Raw genomic sequence first — 21,103 nt, forward strand, 5'->3', positions numbered from 1 at the left:
CCACCCTCAGTCCTTAGGACAGGTGGAGAGAGTTGACTGAACCCTGAAAGGGAAATTATAAAAAGAAATCTGAACTAAACCTCCCTTGCTTCCCATACAAATCACAATGTGCATGGTGTTGGGCATACCAGGCATGCTGTTTAAGCTATCCTTAGGCTCCTAGACCCACTCTAGTCCGTCAAGAGAGGTAGGAATCTACAGAGGACATTTTTGAGTGCTGAAGTTTGGCAGTAGTTAAGTGCCCTTGTAAGTTAAGGGCAGAAAGCCCATATGGCTACAAACCCACTATTCTTTAACTCACTGGCCAGCTATATCAAGATCTGACCAAGAGGGTCCCCCTTGATTTAACTCAGCTATATTCTTTTTTAGTCTTTAAGCCCTGCACAATAGGTGGAGTCCTGACTATATGAGTCTCATGACCTATTGACTTCATTTAGCCCATACCTGGAGCTAATCTATAGCAGTAATGACCCCTCCCCAGTTGAGAAGGGGAATCAGGAAAAGGAGAGGAGATCCAAAAGTTGAAGCTGAGACAGATTTAATGAAATAGAAAAACAAATAAAGCATACAAAGTTACACTTGGCCTAGAACATCTGGTCATCACAGTGCTCAGGAGCAGGACAAACATCAGCAAGAACCTCAGCCAGAACTCCTTCCCACTTTATAATGACCATGACATTACACTACAGGCTACACCTGTACTTAACTCAGGTCAGCTGCCCTGGCTGACTCAAAACTGCTAGGAGTCTGCTGAGCATGCCTGGCCTGTGATTCTGTCCCAGACAAACCAGGACACTTATTTGTTCACAAAGTCAGAAAATTGGCTTGGTTGAGGTCTTCAGGTGACCACCTAGCTGACCTTTAAACAGTCCTTAGTCCTTGTCACTCTTTGCACTCTGTATTTCCATTCACTCATCACTAAATTAGAGCCTTTCTTCCAATTTTCATTGGTTTCAGATGTAACTTCCTAATTTTTTATTTTGCTAAAGCACAAAGATCTTTCCTCCTACTGTCTCATATGTTGTCAAGAATTTGTGGAAAAGGGACCCCTGTAGAGCTCTTCCTCTCTCTTAAAGGGCCATTGGTCCAGAAGTCATTCTTCAGATGGTAGGATTTAGCATCTTGAGTGCTTCCCTGTGACCAAAAGAACTTGTGCAGAGCCTCATGACATCTTTACTTTCACAATAGCCCACTCTAATGAGACCTTCTGACAGCTATGCCCTGAGCTACTATACCGTATCTGACTTATCAGGCAAACCAGCAAAATGCAGGCATGTTTCTACCTCGTGATGGGAAGTGGAACAGAGTTCATCATGGCATTTACCTTCTTCAGTGAACCTAAGTAATCTGATCTCCCTTGGGCAAATATGCTCATGTTCTCTGGAGAATATTGGCAGTTGTATGCAGCAACTCCTGATGCTGCCAGGAAAGGAACTTCCTCAAAGCGAGAAGAGGAGGAGAGACACATGGAGAAGAGGAAAGATTGGAAAGTAGCAGTGTCCAGAAGAACACTCTTGGTTATTACAAGGAATCAATGAGTGCCAAAAAGACATCCAAAGCTTCAATATTGTTGGATATGGAAAAACTATGCCTGACTACAGTCTCAGCCACTAATACCATATATCTACAAGTGCTCAAAGAAGTCCTTTTTCCTTCTTGCAAAGTCTGTCTAGGTTTCTTACCCCTTCCCTGAGCCTTTGGATCTGATGTGAGGGCTAGATTCTTAGAGGAGAAGAGGAAAATGTGTATCTCCCAAGAGAGTCCTTTGGGTAATGCTGCTTCCAGAGTGTGGTTGTCACTCTTAGCCACCATGAAGGAGAATCTTCACACATCAAGGGCATTAAAGGTCAAAAAAGTGTGTGTTCTACATTCCCTTTCAGACGTGTAATTCAAAGACACTGATTCTGATTTCCATCCAACAGGAGAAGCTGGCCTCAACCAGACAACAGAGGGGATCTCACAGAATCACAGAACGGTCGGGATTGGAAGGGACCTCTGGAGATCATCTAGTCCAACCCCCTGCTAATGCAGGTCTACCTAGAGCAGGTTGCACAGGATCACATCCAGGCAGGTTTTGAATATCTCCAGGGAAGGAGACCCCACAACCTCCCTGGGCAGCCTGTTCCAGTGCTCTGTCACCCTCAGAGTAAAGAAGGTTTTCCTCATGTTCAAACGGAACTTCCTGTGCTCCAGTTTGTGCCCGTTGCCCCTTGTCCTGTCACTGGGCACCACTGAAAAGAGCCTGGCCCCATCTTCTTGACACCCACCCTTTAGATATTTGTAAGTGTTGATAAGGTCCCCTCTCAGTCTTCTCTTCTCCAGGCTAAAGATCCCTAGATCTCTCAACCTTTCCTCGTAAGAGAGATGATCTCAGATAGAAAGAGCTCAAATAGATGACCTCAAGTAGAAAGATCTCAAATAGAAAGTTCCTAACATGACCGAACCAATAGAGAGAGAAAATTAAAACTTCTGGGGTACATGTGAAAGAAAACACACAAAAGCCATTGCCCATGGTCTCAGGGGGAAATCAAAAGCGGTGTTGTCTGACTGAATCTTCTCAACAACTTCATCCGTTTACAAATTATTTCTGTCCCTCACCCCTCCCCCCCCACAAAAAAAAAGTCTCTGTAGAAATGACTTCCTGATTTCACACTGAAGGCAGGAGGGTGGCTGTTCACAGACTATTCTCAAAGCTGTTCATCATTCTCCAGGCCATTGGTCCAAGGGCACGTTCCAAGGACAGCATAGGACATGTAGGCTGTGCCTGTCACTTTTTAAGTCACCACATTTCGAGCCATTAAGAGACTAATTATGCTACCAAGGTAAAAAGACCGTATCACTCCTCTTCTACTAAAGAGTTAACTTTCCAGGACCAGAGAATCTCTCTGCTCATATTCAGCTGATGCAAGGTCAACGACAAACACACCGAGGAAGTCAGAGTTGCTTTATTTTTCTTGCAAGCAGGTCAAATAAAACACTGCTGATGCTCCATTTATCTGGAGCGACAAGCAAACACTTGGCAGCGGTGGAAAGCATACACTGGAATCTGGCACCAGGCTCCTAGCACAGCTGTCAGCCTGCTGACTAATCGCTTCATCCCCACGCTAATGCTGCTCCAGGTCTATTGGACCCTTTCATCTCGGATACCCCAGCTCACGCTTCTCCTGATAGAGCTATTTATACAGAGATGTCACTATTAATTGTTATGTAGCATTTTTTTTAGGAGGGGTTTTTTAGCCAAGGTTTTTTTCAGTGGTTTTCTCTTTCCTACCGTATTCCTTCAAGGTGGGAACTGTGATTCTGCTACTCACAGTATCAACAAGGCCTTAAGTAGATACCCCCTTGCCTGACTGAATTTCCTTGAGAGTTTTTGTCTGTGTGTGTGCATGAGCTTCGTAGCTTGTTTTTCTAAACAGCCTTTCCTATGAATTTGTTTTTCTGTGGTGACTATTCTGGCAATTAAGCTGCAATCTCACGGGGCATACCTGACTCTGTGAAGAGACCTGATTCACCTTAGGTTTGCATTATTGGGTGATACTTGTAGTCTTATCAGCACAAACTATTTAAGCAACTCCCAAGGACAGTGTTAAAATATAGGTGGAGTCTATGAACTCTGTTCTTGTCAGCTGTGCTTTATTAGTTGTGCTGTGCAAAGGTGGTGCGGCTAAGGTAATGCAGTGCTTTCACAGAAGCATTATATATTGTGACAAGCCGAACAACCTCCAGGACTCTCACTCATCATGACTCCCATTTCATACCTCATCCATTATAGGAATGAGGTATGAAAACATTTCTCTGTTTCCTAAAGATATTAACAGACTCCTGGGAAATCGTTTACCTGGAAAAACGAAAGTGCCCAGCCTCATTTTTTTGCGTTCAGGCCTGAACAGCTGACCATGGCAGGGCTAGCTGGTTTTTTTGTTAGTGAATGATAGGTTTTGACAATTGGTAACTGTAAAGAACTCAGACAGTTAATTGGTTTCTTGCTCTCAGTTAGCAAAGGTACAAAAACATAAATTTTTTGTACCATACTGTGTTCGGAGCAAGGATATCCGAGTGCTTTTTAAAGAATAACAAAGGACGTCTCCTAACGCACTGAAGGTAGGCAAGTTCGGTCATCCCCATGTATGACTAGGATGGTGACTGGAGCCCTGGAAGGGTTGACTGATTTGGTCATTCAGACTCAACATGGCAGAGCTAAAAACAGAGCAGAGGCTCTTTATGCTCACATTTGTATCTTAAGTACAGAACCAGACTTCGTATTTTAAACTGTGGAGGTATCTGCAGTTCTTAAGCAGGTGCATATTCTAGAGTTGATGGTATCATCTCCTTCTTCTCAGCATGATTTTGGCCTGAAACGAATGGACGATGTCCACATTCATTCTGTAGGCTATCCTTATGGTGCTATTTCTTGACATTCTACAGTTGCCTCAGAAAATATCCCCATATGTTCTGTTACAACATTGGGATGGCCTGATCTGCAAGTCCAGATAGACCCCCGTGGTAAGCATGCTTCAGATGTCTTCGCTGAAACAGAATTTGAAAAATACACAGGGGCAGCAGCAAGAAATAGGCATTTCCGTTGCCTCTGTGATTCATTCACAATTATCGACACAGGAATTCCCTACTGTGTGCATGGGAGACGTGCAATATCTTCAGTGCCAGGCAGCAGAGATAATTATACAGATCTTGGCACGATGTTCTCAGTTTGTGCTTTGAGGAAGCACCATGTGGAATTTTCTTCTCACAACAAAGGGATAAAGAGTTTTCCGCAAAAGACCTTTGCGAGTTTTAGGTTGGCTTTAAGGGAAGAAGGAAATGGTGGTTCAGATACTTGAATCTGGCATAAAAATAGATACCCTGCCAATAGAGCTCCTTTAAACCATAGAATATGTTTTCATCACTGAGTCTGAAACATCATTTCAGAGTCTTGGTCAGATTTACTGTTTGGTTTAAATCAGTGTAGCCTAATTGAAGTCAATGTAGCTATGACAGTTTGTATCAGCCAAGGGGCTGGTGTGTCTTTCAGAGTATTGTTTTCCCACAATTGGCCTTGATCTTCCAGTGTCAGATTTTCTGGGTATTTCTAATACTGCGAGCATTCCTATAGGCTTTCTTAGGATTTTCTCAAACACTTGTGACATCTACAAATTCAGATCACCTTCTCCATATTTATGTGTCAGTGTTGACAATGTGATCCCTAACAGTGTCATTTGTTATTCAAGTCAGATTTTCGCACTAATTGTTGCATTCCTCTTTCCTGTGAGGAGTTAGGGCCACTTGGTAGTTGCACAGTGCTTGGTGGATGGTACCATAGGGTGAGATTTAGAAGAAAACTAGATTAGTTTAGATGACTGCAGCTATGCAGATGACACTGGCTAAACGTCCCATCTCCAAACACGAAAACATATACAGCAGATAGTGTCTGATAGTGTTACTAAGCTTTTTGATAGGAAGGCTCTGGATACAATTCTTGCAAAGGGAAATTACTCCAAAATATGGAGTGTGAGCATTTGCATAGCCTTTGTTGTGGCTGGAAAAGTATTTCAGAGGCTACCTCTGATATGTTTTCTTGGCACAGTCTTTCCTTCAAGGCCTGATTCTCCCTTGCTTTGCGTTCTTGATAATCATACCTGTGTAAAGTAGGTATAAGGTGCCTTCATATTATAACGCAGTGAAGAATTGGGATCACAACTTCTTCAGTATAGGATGGATTTTTCTCTTTTGGATCCATTTAATACTGTTACCAAATACTTGTGGTTTGGTAAAGAACTGCATCTGTTTTGCTTGTACCTCGATCAGGCATCCATGCTGTCTGTCTTTGAAATACTGAGACTGAATTCCTGCAGTGCAGCATACGTTTAGCTGCCCAGGAACTTCTTGTGGCCAGTACTGGATGCCATGATTTATTATCACAGAAAGTAGTGCAGCTGTAAGCAGCAGCTTAGTATGAAGCATAGACCAGGACCCAGATCCAGCATGATTAACCTCAAGAGGTCTCCTGAGAGTCACTGAAGCAATCTGGTTTGGGAACCTCCCTCTGCTGACTGAATAGAAAGCACCTGCACCTTCCTGCACAAGTGTTTAAAACACCTTGGTGCTGTTCAAAGGCTGGCCGTGGCCATGCAGTCTGATGGAACCAATAACTGGTCCCACCACAACTAACCTCTCAGGCTTCTCCAGGGATTGAGATGGCTCTGCCTCCCAATTTGGATCACAAATTAGTTTGAGTGGGGAAGAAGTATTAATCTCTCCAAATCACTGTGTTTCTGAACCTGCACATCTGAGAAAAATTGAGGCTACAAGATATCTAGCAGTTTTTCAGAGAAGGGTGACTTGTCCACTAGGCAGTGCAGGAGAATGGGTTGCTGGAGACTTGCATGGTGTTTAGGTGCCCAAGTCCCATGTAGCCAGGATGATGGGAGATGCCAGATCAGAAACTTCAGATTGTGTGTTGGTTATTAAGTGATCTTGTTACTGAACTTCTGGCAACTTTACAAGGTATTTACTCTCTCTCTTAAGTCAGAAAGTCTGATCAAGGGCTTTAAAGAAAAGTGGTTCTTACCCAAATTGTTGTTTAATTGCTTAAAATAAAAATACCATTCCTATGATGTAGTAATTAATTCTGGGGCATAAGCCGGTAGCAAAATATGCATGAATGTTATGTGCCACAGTCATTAAAATGTAAATTGGTCTTTTATTTTGACTGCATGATCTGGCTTACATACTGTAGAAAGAACAGTCCAAAATGGAAGTCACCAATTTAAAATAAAGGTCACTTATTAATAAGAATGCATGAAGAAACATGAAACTGTTTTCACCTTGGTCACTATAATATAATGAGGATCCTTGGAAGAATACACTATATTTAAAAATTAAAAAGGTAGAACGGGGAGAGGAGACTTCAACAGTATCAGCATAAATGGGAAAATATTTTAATGTTAATTTTTTGTAGTATATTGGCTACCATTAGAGCAGCAAACATAGATTTCCAGATGTTTGTGAAGAGTCCAACAGTTACATTTTATATCTATGGCTGTAGTAGCAATTTCTATTCAGCAGCCTAGAAAAGCATTCCATGTCACAACAGGAAAGAAATATTACTGTGGGGTTTTTTTCTCCCTCATCCCCTATATAGCAATTCTGAATACTTCAGTCAATGCCAAACAAAAATGATGGTTTAAAAATTAAAACCACAGTCACTAGGGGCAGGACATAAATGTGCAGATGTTTTGAGATGTTGAAGAACTTTTGTGGAGAGGACTGGAAATCCATCAGTCAGACACTGTCAAAAGCATTCCCGGTCAGAAAAGGCAGTTACCTTTTTATATTCCCTTAAGGAAAAAAAAATAAAAAAAATCAGAACCAGAAAGCCTACTCACAATGGCCTTTATATAGCTCTTACTATTTTATTAGCAAAGGATTGACTGTAATCTGTTAATGTAAGTGAGCAACTTATATCTAGAGTTTACTGGGCAACCTGTACAAGTGGAAAACTGCATTGTCCCAAGGCAGTGCACAAAACATCAGTTTTCCTTCTCTGGGAAAGAAAATTTTTACAAGCTTATAAACTGTTTCTGTCTCAGGCATCTCTATACCTTAATGCTGTTATGCAAATGGCTGCCTGAAAATCGTGTATTTACCACACCTACCTGGCTAGACAAAGAGACATCATGAATAACAACAAAAATAGCAGAGGGCAAGTTTTTAAAGGCATTCATTGTAATTGGTACATTTAATGCCCGTGCATGATGACAGGCTTCTTACCTCCCAAGAGTTGGCAGGCACTGCTAAGAACATACATGTAGCATTGAGCCGTCCTGCCAGAGCTTGAGCTTTTACTGTTGCCTGTCTCTTCCGCCTGATGGTTACAAGGATGGAAATAAAGGTCAAAAATATAAATGGACGTCAGCTCCTCCGTCTCCTGTTTATTTTACTTGCTTTAATTAGTAAGGTGAGGTTTTCTGCACTGCCTGGCCCTGCTGTGGCTCAAAGGGTGCAGAATTCTCCAACAGCAGCACAATTCCCCAGGCAACCAGAAACTCTCTGGAGCAAGGAAGCCATGGGCAGCTGTGCCCATGCGAAAGGCAAGGGGGATGCTATAAGTAAAGGCAATGTGGTGGGAGCACTGGCTTGTGCAAGACAGGTGGTCCAGTGGGGAAAGGTTGGCATATGTTAGCGGAGGCGGGGATGGGGCCAGGAAGTGTGCGGCTGCGGGGAATCATGGAGTTGAAACCGCATCTCTGATGGCCTGTCCTCTTTTCAAAGCCCCAGAAATTGCCTGTCATATGTGGCTGGTGTCAGGTGTCAGGTAGCAGTTTTCCAGAATGAAATGCACCATTAGCAGGTAAAGACAATTCATTAGGTGCAACATAGCAGAACTGTAATTATTTATTAGATATTATTTCTCACAAAATGCATCTCCAGGATCACATTGCATTAGCCACGATATTGGACTGATGGAGCATAAACAAGGGTAATGATAAACACCGGTGAATGGAGTTGGGAAGAGATGGTTATTAGGGTACCGGTGTGTTTTATGTGGGGTTTATTTAACAGTCTCATTAATGATCTGGAAAAGGAAGTGAATAACCATTTAATTAAGTTTGCATTTGATACTAAATTAGAAATTGCTGCAGACACCTCCGAGGGCAGAGAAATAAATCAAAAGGAGCTAGAAGCATGTGCGGTAAAGAAGAAAATGAAATCTGGTATGAAGAAAAAAAGCAAGCTAATCTCTCTGGAAGCAAATAATCTAAAATGTAGCTATGGGTGGAGGAATTCTGGAGAAAGCAGTGTTGAAAGAGATGTAGGAGTGTTAATGGACTATATATTCCATCACAGCTCGGGTATATGTTTACAGAAGCAACGCATCAAGGAGCAGGAAGGTAATAGCCCTTCATTGTAGGGCTCTAGTGAGAACCCATCTATAATGCTGCACTCTGTTTTGGGCATCCTGTTATCAGAGAGATATAGACAAATTGGAATGAGTTCAGAAAAGAGCCATAAAAATGATCCCATATCCCTGGAGATAATGACTTATGAAGAAAGATCAGAAGAAGTAAATGTGTAAGGCCTTGTCTGAAAGATGACTGAAGTAAGGCAGGAAAACGGTCTGCAAATATGTGAAAGTGAAAAGGGAGGAGGATAATTTATCATAGTAACTATTAGTAATAGGATGAAATAATAAGTAAGAACAATAAATTTTAAAAGGGCAACTTCAGGTTGAATGTAGGGAGAAATTTCTGACAGTGGAATTTGGGTTAGTTTGCAAAGAAGTTTCCCATGGGTAAAAGTAAAAGCTGCATTCAAGTCATTTAAAATCAAATTGGACAACTCACTAGAAAATGCACCCTGCTATAGGGAACAATCTTCCATTGCCTGGGGAATAAGCTAGATGACTTAATAGGACATTTCACACTGAAGTCTTTATGACTGTGATATTTTTAATATGCATGGTCAACTGTTTCAGGGAAGTATGCATTTCTTATGCTGTCAAGCCTGATAATACAAACACTTGGATGCAAACATAACTTTTCAGAAGGCAAGTAGTTCTGCTGACAGCACTGCACTGGTGACGTGCAAAAACACAATCCTGACCTCTTCAAGTTTTTGCAGCATCAGAGTCTTAGATCTTGCAGTTGTCAATATTAAGATGGTATATACAGGTAACCACGTCATTTATGGGTAGGTGAAGAAGTGTGCAGAACAAAAGATGGGGGTCGAAAGCCCCAATGAGGATGTATTATTATTGTTATTGCTATTACTACTTATAAATGATTGGTACTGTGGAGTTCAGCTCCGCTTCTTAACTGTTCACCTTTTTCATCTCCTGCTTTCACCTCTGTGCAGAGTCTTCATTAGACAGTGTAAGACTGCTTTCTACACTCTGTTTTTTAACATTTGAAATTTTTAATATATCCTAAAATGTCTGTTGAATGAGAAAAGAGACAAGCTGAAGTGAAAACTTGGCCCTCCCTCAGGTGAAGAAGAGATGACAAAGGCTATGGATTTAAATGGATATGAGGGTAACCCTGTATTTTCCCCCCAGTTATAGTAATATAATGTTGAACTCCACCATACGTTAGCAGCAGACCAGCTCACAGGCATTCAGATAGGTATGCTCCCTAACACTGTGGCTTTTACATGTGGTTTTTTTATGTCCTTGTTTTCTTCTCTTCCCTCCCCCTCCTCGATGGGCTGTGTGTGGGGCTGGCAGCCTGGTGGTGCCGCAGTCCAACGCCCGAGCCTCAGGACTCTCCAGCAAGGGGTCAAGCAGCAGCAGCTCCAGTGAATCCGAGACCAGCTCAGAGTCTGACTCAGAGAGCGAAAGCAGCTCCAGCGAGAGTGACGGCAGCAAGCCCTCGCATTACTCCAGCCCAGAGGTAAGGGCTTCTGCTCTTTATGATTTAGGGCAGCAATCCATTATTACACCCACTCAGACCTTTTTCCAGCCAAGCCAACACAAGGAGGCTGTGGAAAGATTCACAAAAATTGGAAGAGAAAGGCCCAGGGATCCTCCTCCTGGCATGCTGTGAAATGCAAGTGGCAGGGGATCCTGGGGCAGATTAAAGCATTTGAAACAAAAATGAAGCAAGAAATAACCCTGTGATGTTTTCCTCAAATTGGAGATGAGTGGAGCGCCTTGCAAGGCTCACAGCTTGCTTGAAGTTTTATGCAACTCTGCCTCCATAGCAATGGCTTGCTTAGTGCGTAAGTCCTGATGTGGGCTCCCAGCACTGCGAGGGAACTAAAGGCTTCTCTACACAGGGAAGCTATTACAAAATCAGTTTGAGGGTGGATTTTTAAAGCAAAACAGTTGTTTTTCGCTCACACACTTCCCTCACCTCACTCTCTAAGTGAATTATTCTCTGCTACTGCTGCCTTTGTGTGATTTACTTTAATCCACCTGCAAAATGGACTAAACTAAATTACTCATGGTGCAAAACATTAAGCCCAAACTTGTCATCTGGAAAGCTAGTACTGAAAATTTCCACATGTAGACGAGCCCTAGCCAAATTAAAATTAAGCTGCCAGTGCTATGCCATCTTCTGCTTTCACCTTTACTCAGTGCTCAATGGACAGAACAAGGCTGCCTTCTCTGCTCTGCTTTTCTACCAGGACTGACATTTTTACATGTTTTGGTCAATACACACCTTCAGTATAAAACCATGAACTCCACAGACACATCATGCACATTAATGTATGTAAAAATATTCAAAAATCTAGCAGCAAGATTGTAAATAAGCATGAAATACAGTCAGTGTATTTTCCTACTCCACATAAAGCATCCAATCACCAGACTCCTCCCCCCAAAACTATGCCTCACCTATTCTGTCACCCTAAAAAATTATACTAAATAACTAGCAAGCCTTTCCTCATCTTTTGCTCAGTTATTTGGGCCTGTGTTTCCTATCAGGCAAAATGCAGCACTTGCAGAAACATCCTTAATATATTTTTCTCAGGTTCTGTCACTTTTGTTTCTTATTTAACACTTATCTTCCTTTCTGTCTTTCCTTCACAGTAGTTTCAGGTCCATTTCCAGTTAATTTTCCTCTCATTTTGTCCCTTTCCTAAATCTCTCTCTCTGGTTCTCTTTCATTTTGTCTCTATTCTCTTCCTGACAGTTTCTGTTCCCTGTTGCCCTCCCTGCACTACCCCATGTCTTATTTCCCATCCTGAGCTCTCTCATCCGACCCATTAAGACCTTGTTCTCTCTCTGCCTAGTTCCCCACTGGAATTAGTGCAGAGATCTCACGCTCGGTCTCTCCTCTCCCTGTGGGATCTCAGAAGGTGGAAGAAAAGGGACAAAGAGAAGAAAGAGAAGGAACCATTGTGGGGGGAAGGAAATATGAGATTAAAGGAGGAGAAGCATAGAACCCAGGAAGGGAGGAGTATTTTCTGTCTAGGCAGATACCCATGTTGCTTAGTCCCGAGAGCAGGAATTCCTCAGGGAATGTGGGAAGTTAATTAACTGAGGCAGGTCATGGATTTCATAAAGTCAAGCAGGGGACTGAGAGTCATGGAAACGTGAAGGAAGTACCTGCTTTTAAGCATTTTATACATATTCTCTTGAGATCTGTGGAACTACTTTTGTACAGAGCCTGAGTTATCAGTGATCATTGTCACAAAACAGCGGCACTGCTCCAACAGATTGCATGTCTGTTTGCATTATATTTGTGTGGTTTGCCTTCTAGGACATGCTGTATGAAACATGCTTACACAATGTAAATGACTCCAAAAAACCATGATGGCTGCTAATACTGAAAATTTCTGGTGGTTTTCATAGGTCACGCACTGAGGTTTCCATAGGTCATGCCTTGATAGGGTACGGGAGAGGCCGCACATGGACAGCCAGGGTGTCCCAGAGAAGCAGAATACCTGTGCCTTCCCCAAGGGCCAGTGCTTTCCCAGGCCCATCGTATGACCGATGGCAGCAGTTCAAAACAGTCTTATGTAATATCACTGGCTGGAAGTCCTGTCTGCTTTGCATTAATGCTTTAACTTACATTTATGCACCCAGTGAATCCATCTTTCCAAAGTATATGCCATGTTCTTACCTGGTAAATGGAGAGAGAGACAGGTCCTTGGAAATTCTTTAAACGGAGGCCCTGTCCACCTAAATTTAAGTAGTGGACTCAATTCCAGTCCTAGTCTTAAAATGAATTTCATCATTGCATTAGACAGAAAAAAGCAAATACATCTTTGCTTTTCCTTTGGCATAAACTGATAAATTCAGGTGCAATGAACTTGAGTACTCCAGCACAATGCTGGGCAGGGAATCCATATCTCCAAGTTAGGAGGAACTTGATCTGGAAATCTTCAGACCATTATGAGGCTTTCATTCCTCCTTTTTTTTCCATAATCTGAAATATTATGTGCATATACTCAAAGATTTTTATTTCTAGGACAGTGTGTCTTCTGCATTTGAGGTTATATAGAAATTCAGTTGCTGTTTCATGTCTTCTGTATTTTTTTCCTCATCTCATTTTGAGATTTTGAGTTGCTATCAGGTGTCTAAATGCAGTTGCCTAGAGTGTAAAAGCAGTTCATTGTAAAGCATACATATAAAATAGATGAGATGAATTGCACCCTAAAAGTGTCCATTTCTTTCCGTTGACTATTTAGAGCCTGTAGTGACTAGCTCAGCTGTCTACACTTTATGTCTGCAGTAAACTAAGAATAATGGCTGGGCTAGAACAGGAGACAACATTCAGACTGGTTTCAGTGATGTGGACAAATTAAGGTGCCTCAGACATTAATGTGAGTAGTTACAGTTTTGTGGACTGCCAAACCTGAAATTATGAACAAGGGATTGAGGCTTCTATCTCCTGTTTCTTTGCTGAAGTCATGAATTCTTTGCATGACCTTAATTAATGTCATAAATGAAGACTCTGGAAAATAATGACATCTTGTCCTTGCAATTATTTCACATGATAGAAAAAAACCTTGGGTGTCAAATCCATAGAAAGAGCTACATTTCAAAAGCTAAGAATTTGGTTTGTTTGTTCTTTTTTCCATTGAATTATCCTGCAGGCCTTTGATAAGGCTGAATCTGGTTAGACAACTGGGAATTCCCAATATGCAGGAAGGACAAGAGGGGTGGATGGGCAGGAAGGAAGCAGAGAAGCCATCACATGGGACAAAGCATCTGTGGCTAGTCAGCAGTAACCAGACCAGAAGAGAGAGGTGTCCTGTCCTTGGCCCCACCAGCTCCATGCACCAGATGCAATGTCCTTTACAGCCTCTGCTGTTGTGACTAGTTCACAACAATTAACTTTTTTTCCTCTTTTTCAAGGATTCACATATACTTTTTGTCCATGCTTATTCCATCATCACAGGATATACCCTTTTGTCTCAAGTCCCCACGGTGTGACTGACCAGGTCAAAGCTGAAGTGATTTGTAGGGCTATGCTCTTCCCCACCCTCCTCTCTCATCAGCAGAGAGCCACTTCCTGACCACTGTGCACCAAATCCTTCAAGTGCCTGGGCATCAGTACCAGTGGCTGAGGACCCACTGCCTGTGAATCCCTGCTGTTCCCTCAGGTGCTCTGTGGCATTGGCTCTCTTCTCTTTAGCTCGGAAAACAGGAAGAATGTGTGTATCTAACAGACTAGGTAACTGGTGAGCATGCTACTGCCACCTCACCAGCCTTTCTTCACTGAGAGATTTCATTAGGGAGGCAGGGGTAGAAGAGCTGTAGTTTTAGGGTTGCAGGGTAGGAGGTGTATGTTTTCTGTATCTGTCTTGTTTTCCAAAAAGCTTTTGTTTCCCATCTTAAGTATAGCCATGATTTGATTTCCTGAATGGTACACTCAGAAGAAAAGAGGATTTTACCACTAGACCAACTGTAGACACTATCTTTGCCTTTGCAAATAAGATTCATGGGCTTTAGCTGTCCTTTGGACTATTTTTGACAATTACTACAAACTAACCTCTCCCTTCCCTCCAGAAAACTCTTTGTGGCAGGAACCATCTCTTGTAGTATATGAGTGCCATGCCTAACACTTGGGAATCCCCAGTTCTGATTTGATAAAGCAGTAGCAGCAGTGCTGATAGTAGCAATAAAGTAGTAGTAGTAGTAGTAGTAGTAATAATAATCATCATCATCTTCTTCACCATCATCATCATCTATACCTTAAATACAATGAAAAGGCACCACATTTGTATGGGGATTGCCCTGAATGAAGTATTTGATAGCAGGGCAGCACAAGCAAGTTATCATAAGGCTAAATTAGTACGTGGATTTACAATAGGTGGGCTAAGTACATGTACATATTATAGGCTATCTAATCTCTCAGTGAAAGTGGTGTCATGCTTCAAGTTTACCATGGTATTAGCTACACCTTAAGTCCCTCTCTGTAATAACAAGCATAGAGTGACCCCATTACGCTTGCACTGTTTAACAGCCCTTTACCCCGGAAAGCGTTCCTGGATAATGTTTTGACAAAGGTTTCTTTTGGATGCATGCCACTCGTGCCTCTGGTTGCACTTGTAGCCTTGAAGAGATCTGAGATATATAGATGTGCTGTGTGGGAGACATCCCACCTAAATTTGGACACTTCTACGGTAGATACCTACATCTGCTCGTCACCTCAGCCTCCCCTTTATAGGCAGTGGAGAGAAATAGACGTTTTCAGGGCTTAGCTCATCTGGCTTATTTCAGATGTCTATTTCAAGAGGGAATTTTTCACACCCTAGAAGAGTAGTCCACTGGCTGGAGAAGGAACTCGTTGACTAGCTCAGATATAGGTGTCTGTGTTGTACAGATGAATCCACCCACAATTTTTAGGGAAGTGTATCACATCCTTCTGTTTCTCGATGAAGCCTGGCACACGTGTATGTCTGTGGTACGTTGGTCCCTAAAACTATCTTTGTCTCATAAAGTTTCTTGGTTTGGGTTTTCATGCCAAATCTATATTTCACTGCAAGTCAGCTTCATCACAGACTGTTATTCCTATTACTGCTGCCCATCTGGGCACCACCAGCTCTACCCCAGTTAAAAACTGTCCAGTTCTCTACAAAGCCTTGAGGGCAGCATATTTCCATGACACAAGAACCAAGGGACAGAGACCATTCTGCTATCTGATCATTCTGGATATACATTCATATATATTTCCACCCTTACATGCTGATGAAAATTTCCCACTTTGAGTAAACCAAATTTTCTTCCATAGAGTGGTATGTGATATGCTCAGGGGAGTGACATGAACTGGAGAATTAGGGATCTTCTTTTTCTCCCACAAATAATTGCAGTTAGGCACGTGAAGTGGACTTGTGAAATCTTTCCAGTGAATTCTCCCAATCCTTTTTTTTTATCAGGCCTGCTCTTCATTCTTGGCTGTCATGATTTTGTTGTCTCACAAGAAGTTTTCTTAAGTGATTTCAAAGTACATTACTTTTCAGTTAGAGAAATCAATTGAATAAATTACTTCCAAAAGTGAATTGGCATCACTCCTCTACACAACAATCTCAAATATTCCAAAACTGTATCAGGGCCCAAAAATAGTGAGAAAAGTTTTAAATTTTTAAATTTTTTTTAAAACTTGGATTCTTTAATTTACCTGATGGGCTGCAGGCTTTTTACTTTTAACAGATGCATCTTAAAGGGTTTTTTAGGAGACACGTGTTAAGGTTTTTTTCAGCAACCACAAGAATTTGAATTTTTATTTCAGTAAACCCTGGAAGTGCATCTAAGCCCATGATTCTGAGAGCTGAGGCTTTAAGAAAAAATGAGTGTCCTGACAAAATTAGTAAAGCTGGCAACATTGTTGATCCTTTTTATTAGACTTCATAGTTGGCTTATAGGTTGGTGGGACTGTAGTTATTCTGCCTAAATAGCAGACATATCACTCTAGGAAAGTACCACATTGCCAAGTTACGACACTGTAGCAGTTAATGACTGTTTTCTGCTGGTTTACTGTCATCCCTTGAAATCCATATTTTGTGAACCTCTGTTTTCAAGAATTACAAGGTACATAAAGAGACAGAATGGAATGTAACAGAAAAGCTGAAAGTTTTTTTGAACTTTCAAGCTGCCCTCACTCTGACCTATACTTGTGGGCAGAGGTGTATTTTTCCCCACGTGCTGCTGATGTATGTCTTTTTCTTAAATACACCTGAACAGTGGAAAGACCTTCATGTATAGTGAACCTTCTATTATATATCTAGTAAATTCAGTATGTGCACAATGAATGGCACCAAACAAATATATCTATATTTTCAGCAGCAAACCAAAAAAATGCTGTTTATTTTAGATAAACAGTTAAGAGTTGTAAAAATATATCATCATCCAAAAGAAATATTGCCCATCCTTTTTCAAGATTTACAGCTCAGGAAAGAAATTCCTCATGTAAGGTATTAGAGAGTATGGTGAAGAAAAAATAAACTTAAAGTAATCCAGCAAACTTCCCATAGGTATTGGCTAGCTTGATAACGAGTAAATTAGACACTTTTGCAAGTAGGAATAATTGTATCATATGAATTTGGATGTCTAACTTTTTTTCCACCCTCAGTGGGTGATTCTGGGGATGCCCTTAGCTATGCAAGAAACCTGTGTTGCCCTCAGGCACCTACTTTAAATAAGGAGTAAGAGACTCTTTTAAGTTAGAGACTGTGGATATTCTCTCTTAAGCAAATTTTCTTCCAGAGCCTTGATGGTTTTCATGTTAGACTCATGACATGCTTTTTGATTATTCATATGCAATAGGCTACTGGATCAAATTTTGGTTCCAGTTAAGGAAATTAAGAAGACTTTTCACATTGACTTCTGCGGGGTTAGGTTATGGCTGGCCACCTACTCCATGATTTATTTCTTTTGGGTTTTTTTGCCTTTCCTCTTCATTTTATTACATTCAAATTACTGATTGCAAGAAGCACCAGAAAACACTTGCACATTGTTCTGAAATAACATTATCTGAGCTGTGGTTACATTTGAAATCATAATTATACCACTTCTTCACTGTCCAAACACCATTATGTTCTAGATGCTCTCTTATAGCTTGATCGTGTTGTGACAGGAATGAAGAGAAAAACTAACAGCTGCACAATACTCACAAAATGAGCACTTGACAGTACCACCACACAACAAATGTTTGTGGGATCTCACAGGACTATAACGTCAATACCAGACAGATTACATGAACCGCCTGGTTAGGCCTCCAAGTCCGCACTACATGCCTCTCTGTATACTTTTTAAATACTTTTTGTATTTATTGCGATCGTGCAGGACACAAAATACAAATCCCTAAGCTTTCCTCCAAGCTATCCTCCCTCAGCCTCAGCCTACCCCTGCCTTGTTTTCCTGCCTTCCTATTGCCATTATATTTTCTTCTATTTGAAAACTTGGGAGTGTTTCCTGGTAAAGCCAGTGCCAGTAGTGCTGCATGAATCATCCTTAGAAATGATGAACCATGGAAGCCATCCTCCTTCCCAAACTCACTGTGAAACCAATAATATCCCCCCCTTACGCAGCATGACTCACAGTCTCCCGTCCCACTGCACAAGGCCAGTGCCAGGGGCTTGCCATGGCTTGGCGGCGGCTCTTTGACCAGAGGAAAATCTCTGCAGTACCAGGAGGTACCCGGTGTTTCGGTGTCCCTGAGGGAGCCCCAGGGAGGGGGTAGCAGAGTCTCGGCACTAAGCTCATTGCCACCTGTTTCCCTTTCAGCCCGAGCCACCCTCGTCCAACAAGTGGCAGCTGGACAAGTGGCTGAATAAAGTCACCCCGCAAAAAGCACCCATCCTGACCCACCACGATGGCCCGGCGCTGGAGGCCCATCCCTACTACGGCCGTGTGAAGGCAGAGCGGCAGGAAAGCGAGAAGACCCCAGCGGCCGGCCCGACCGAGCACCGCAGTGGGGAGGGCCGCACCGCCACTGCCACCACCGCCATCGGGGACGGACCGCGGCCCAGGACCGCCAACAAAGCACCGGGCAGCAAAGGCAGCCGGCAAAAGTCACCCCCCGCCGCCGACGGCGGGCCTCCGAGGAGGGCAGCAGGGAAGAAGGCACCGCGGCGGGCCGAGAGGACATCTACCGGGGACGGCCCCCACTGCCCCAGCGCAGAGGAGCCCCCCGGGAGCCACAGCTTTCCGGAGAGCACTGCTGGCGACGCACCAAGGGCCCGGCCCAGTGGCAGCAGCAACGGTGCTGGTTGCAGAGCGGGGCACCGCCGGGAGCCCCGCTCAGCCGCAGCCGGCGAGAAGCGTCGGGCCCGGGGGCCAAGCAAAACGGCGCCCAAATCCAAGGAGTTCATCGAAACTGAGTCTTCGTCCTCATCGTCCTCCTCCGACTCGGGCTCTGAGTCGGAGCGGGAGGCGTGCCCGCTGCCCAAGGTGCCGGTGGTGGCCGGGGCTGAGCCACGCACCAAGGACGCGGGGACCGGCGCCGCCAGCAAACCTCACGGCGGTTGCAGTGCCTTTGGCTCCATTAATGCCAGGACTAGTAGTGAAATAGCAAAGGAGCTGGAGGAACAATTTTACACCCTGGTTCCTTTCGGTAGGAATGAGCTCCTGTCTCCTCTGAAAGACAGTGATGAGGTAAAGTCGCTGTGGGTCAACATTGACTTGGCTCTTTTGTCCAGGATTCCAGAGCGTTTGCCCGAAGAGCCACTGGCCATGAGCGCCGCAGCAAACCAGGCGCCCAGCCTCCCGCAGGGTAGTAGTGCTGACCCCCCCGCAGAGAAGGGTTTACCGAAATCTAGAAGGAAACGCAAGGTGAGCTTTGGGGGGACTGATCGGGGTGGGTGGGGGATTCTCCTGAAATGGGAGGCAAGCATCTCTTGCATCCACATCCAGTGCTCGATGGTGGTGTCTTCTCTGGGCCGGCACTTCAGAGCTGTGATTTGTCCCCCACTCGCCAAGCCCCAGGGGAGATGCCATCCCAAGAGGTGATGAAACTCTTGGCTATGAAGGTTCACAGCCCCTTGGAGATGGTGTTCACTGCTGGCACACAGCTTTCCATGCCTTAGCAAAGGCACTGCCTTTTTAGTAGGATGGCTTCACACCCACCCCTCCACCCCATCTCTCCCGCACACTTTCTGAGCCACCACTGGTGCCAAGGAGAAAGCCCCCTCCACCCCATGGCCACAGCTGTCCACCGAGGAGGCTTTCTGGTCCATTTGTACTGATCTGACCTCAAAAGTCACTCTGAACTGGAATTGCCACCTGCCCAGTTTCTGAACAGTTTTACTGTGCAGTCATCTGTCAACCTCTGAGATACCATATGTGTGCAGATTGATCTGTATATTTTTGAGGACCATTTATCTAAAGCAGTCTTTCCTTTTTTCATCTTTTTTCATGTTTTGGTTCTTTTTTTAGTATCTGAAAGGTGACAACCCTGTTCTGGCCACTTGTAGAGCCATAACAGAGAGCCCTGATAAGCTTTGAGATGTGTTTGTCTGCATTTTCTTTAGGAAGTAGCATGGAAGTGATTGCACAGTACAAAATGATGGGAAACAGGTCAAGAAAGAGTGGCAGAAGCAAAATATTTATATATTGCCAGTGTGATAGTTCCAGGCTGTACACCCAGAAGGAAACAGGAGGACATGACAGAAGGGCAAAATAAATGCAATCATTCTAGAAATGCTTAATCAGACTTTCTGTGGCACATATTATTTTACTCTTCTGTCTTAAAGCACTGCTGTTGTTGTTGGGTTTAGTGATATAACAAATAAATATAATAATAAATATATACTATATAATAAATGTAATATAATAAAGGCATCCCTGGCGTACCAAATTGCCCCTCAGCCTGAAATAAGAGCCTCAACAGGCAGCTGCTATGCAAACTCACCATATATGATCACCCTTCCCAAAAGGCTTTATGGGTAAGACTAATAAGTATGGATTATCGGGCATAACTGCAAAATTAGAAACAGGTCCTTGTCACTTCCACCTCTGTCATGATCTCAAGAAGATGGGCAAAGTAGAGACAGAAGAGGATGGTTAAGCACTGAGGTGTGAAAATATCTTCACTCCTGTGGGGTGTAAGCTACAACATTTACCCTGTAGCAGCAGCCACGGTGGCTGTGGATAACAGAAAATGTTGTTGCCATGCAGCAAGGCAGTAAGTACAGCAGAATCAACAGATCACAAGTAAAACTCAGCCAGTACTGGAAACTGGGGAGTTGTTAGAAGTGGAAAAAGATGTGGACGTTGCAGGAGATTGGGAAAGCGGAGACTTTGGGAGCTGATGATAGAACCTAAGGAACATAACATGAAACTAAATAGTGTCAGAAAACATTGGCTGTGTTCATACTAGTAGGCCAGATAGGGCCAGGGTGGAGTCCCAAGCGGTGTCACACAGTCATCCGCTTTGTTTAACTGTTAACATGCTTGCTAACATGGTTTTGGCCTGGGTCAACTTCTGTTCTTCCAGACAGTGCCTGACCCTCGCTCAGGAGCAGACTAAGGTCCCTTCCCAAAAGGCAATCCCAATGTGGCATACCCTGGTTTGAAGGCGGAGCAAGATGAGCGCATGAGTGCGAGCTGTGCCATGCCGGTTGGGCTCAGGACCAGTGGCTGATCTGTTGTATTTACTAGTATAGGGATAGTCACTGACGCCAAGAAGAGAGAGGGAGAGACAAAAGAGGTATGAGGTTG

The 21,103-nt window shown here is 43.3% G+C and overlaps 1 protein-coding gene across 1 annotated transcript in view; it reads left to right on the top strand.

The window, feature by feature from the left end:
- The window catches only part of AFF3 (ALF transcription elongation factor 3), a 325,490-nt gene that overhangs the window by 271,436 nt on the left and 32,951 nt on the right, over window positions 1–21,103 (top strand). Inside the window, exons 10-11 of the mRNA XM_086481828.1 lie at window positions 10,220–10,385; window positions 18,170–19,216. Of these exons, the coding sequence (XP_086337954.1) occupies window positions 10,220–10,385; window positions 18,170–19,216 (1,213 nt within the window). The remainder of the gene's footprint in view (window positions 1–10,219; window positions 10,386–18,169; window positions 19,217–21,103) is intronic.

Source organism: Leptosomus discolor, chromosome 1 (genome assembly GCF_034619465.1).
Source record: "Leptosomus discolor isolate bLepDis1 chromosome 1, bLepDis1.hap2, whole genome shotgun sequence".
In the NCBI taxonomy this organism is placed as follows: domain Eukaryota; kingdom Metazoa; phylum Chordata; class Aves; order Leptosomiformes; family Leptosomidae; genus Leptosomus; species Leptosomus discolor.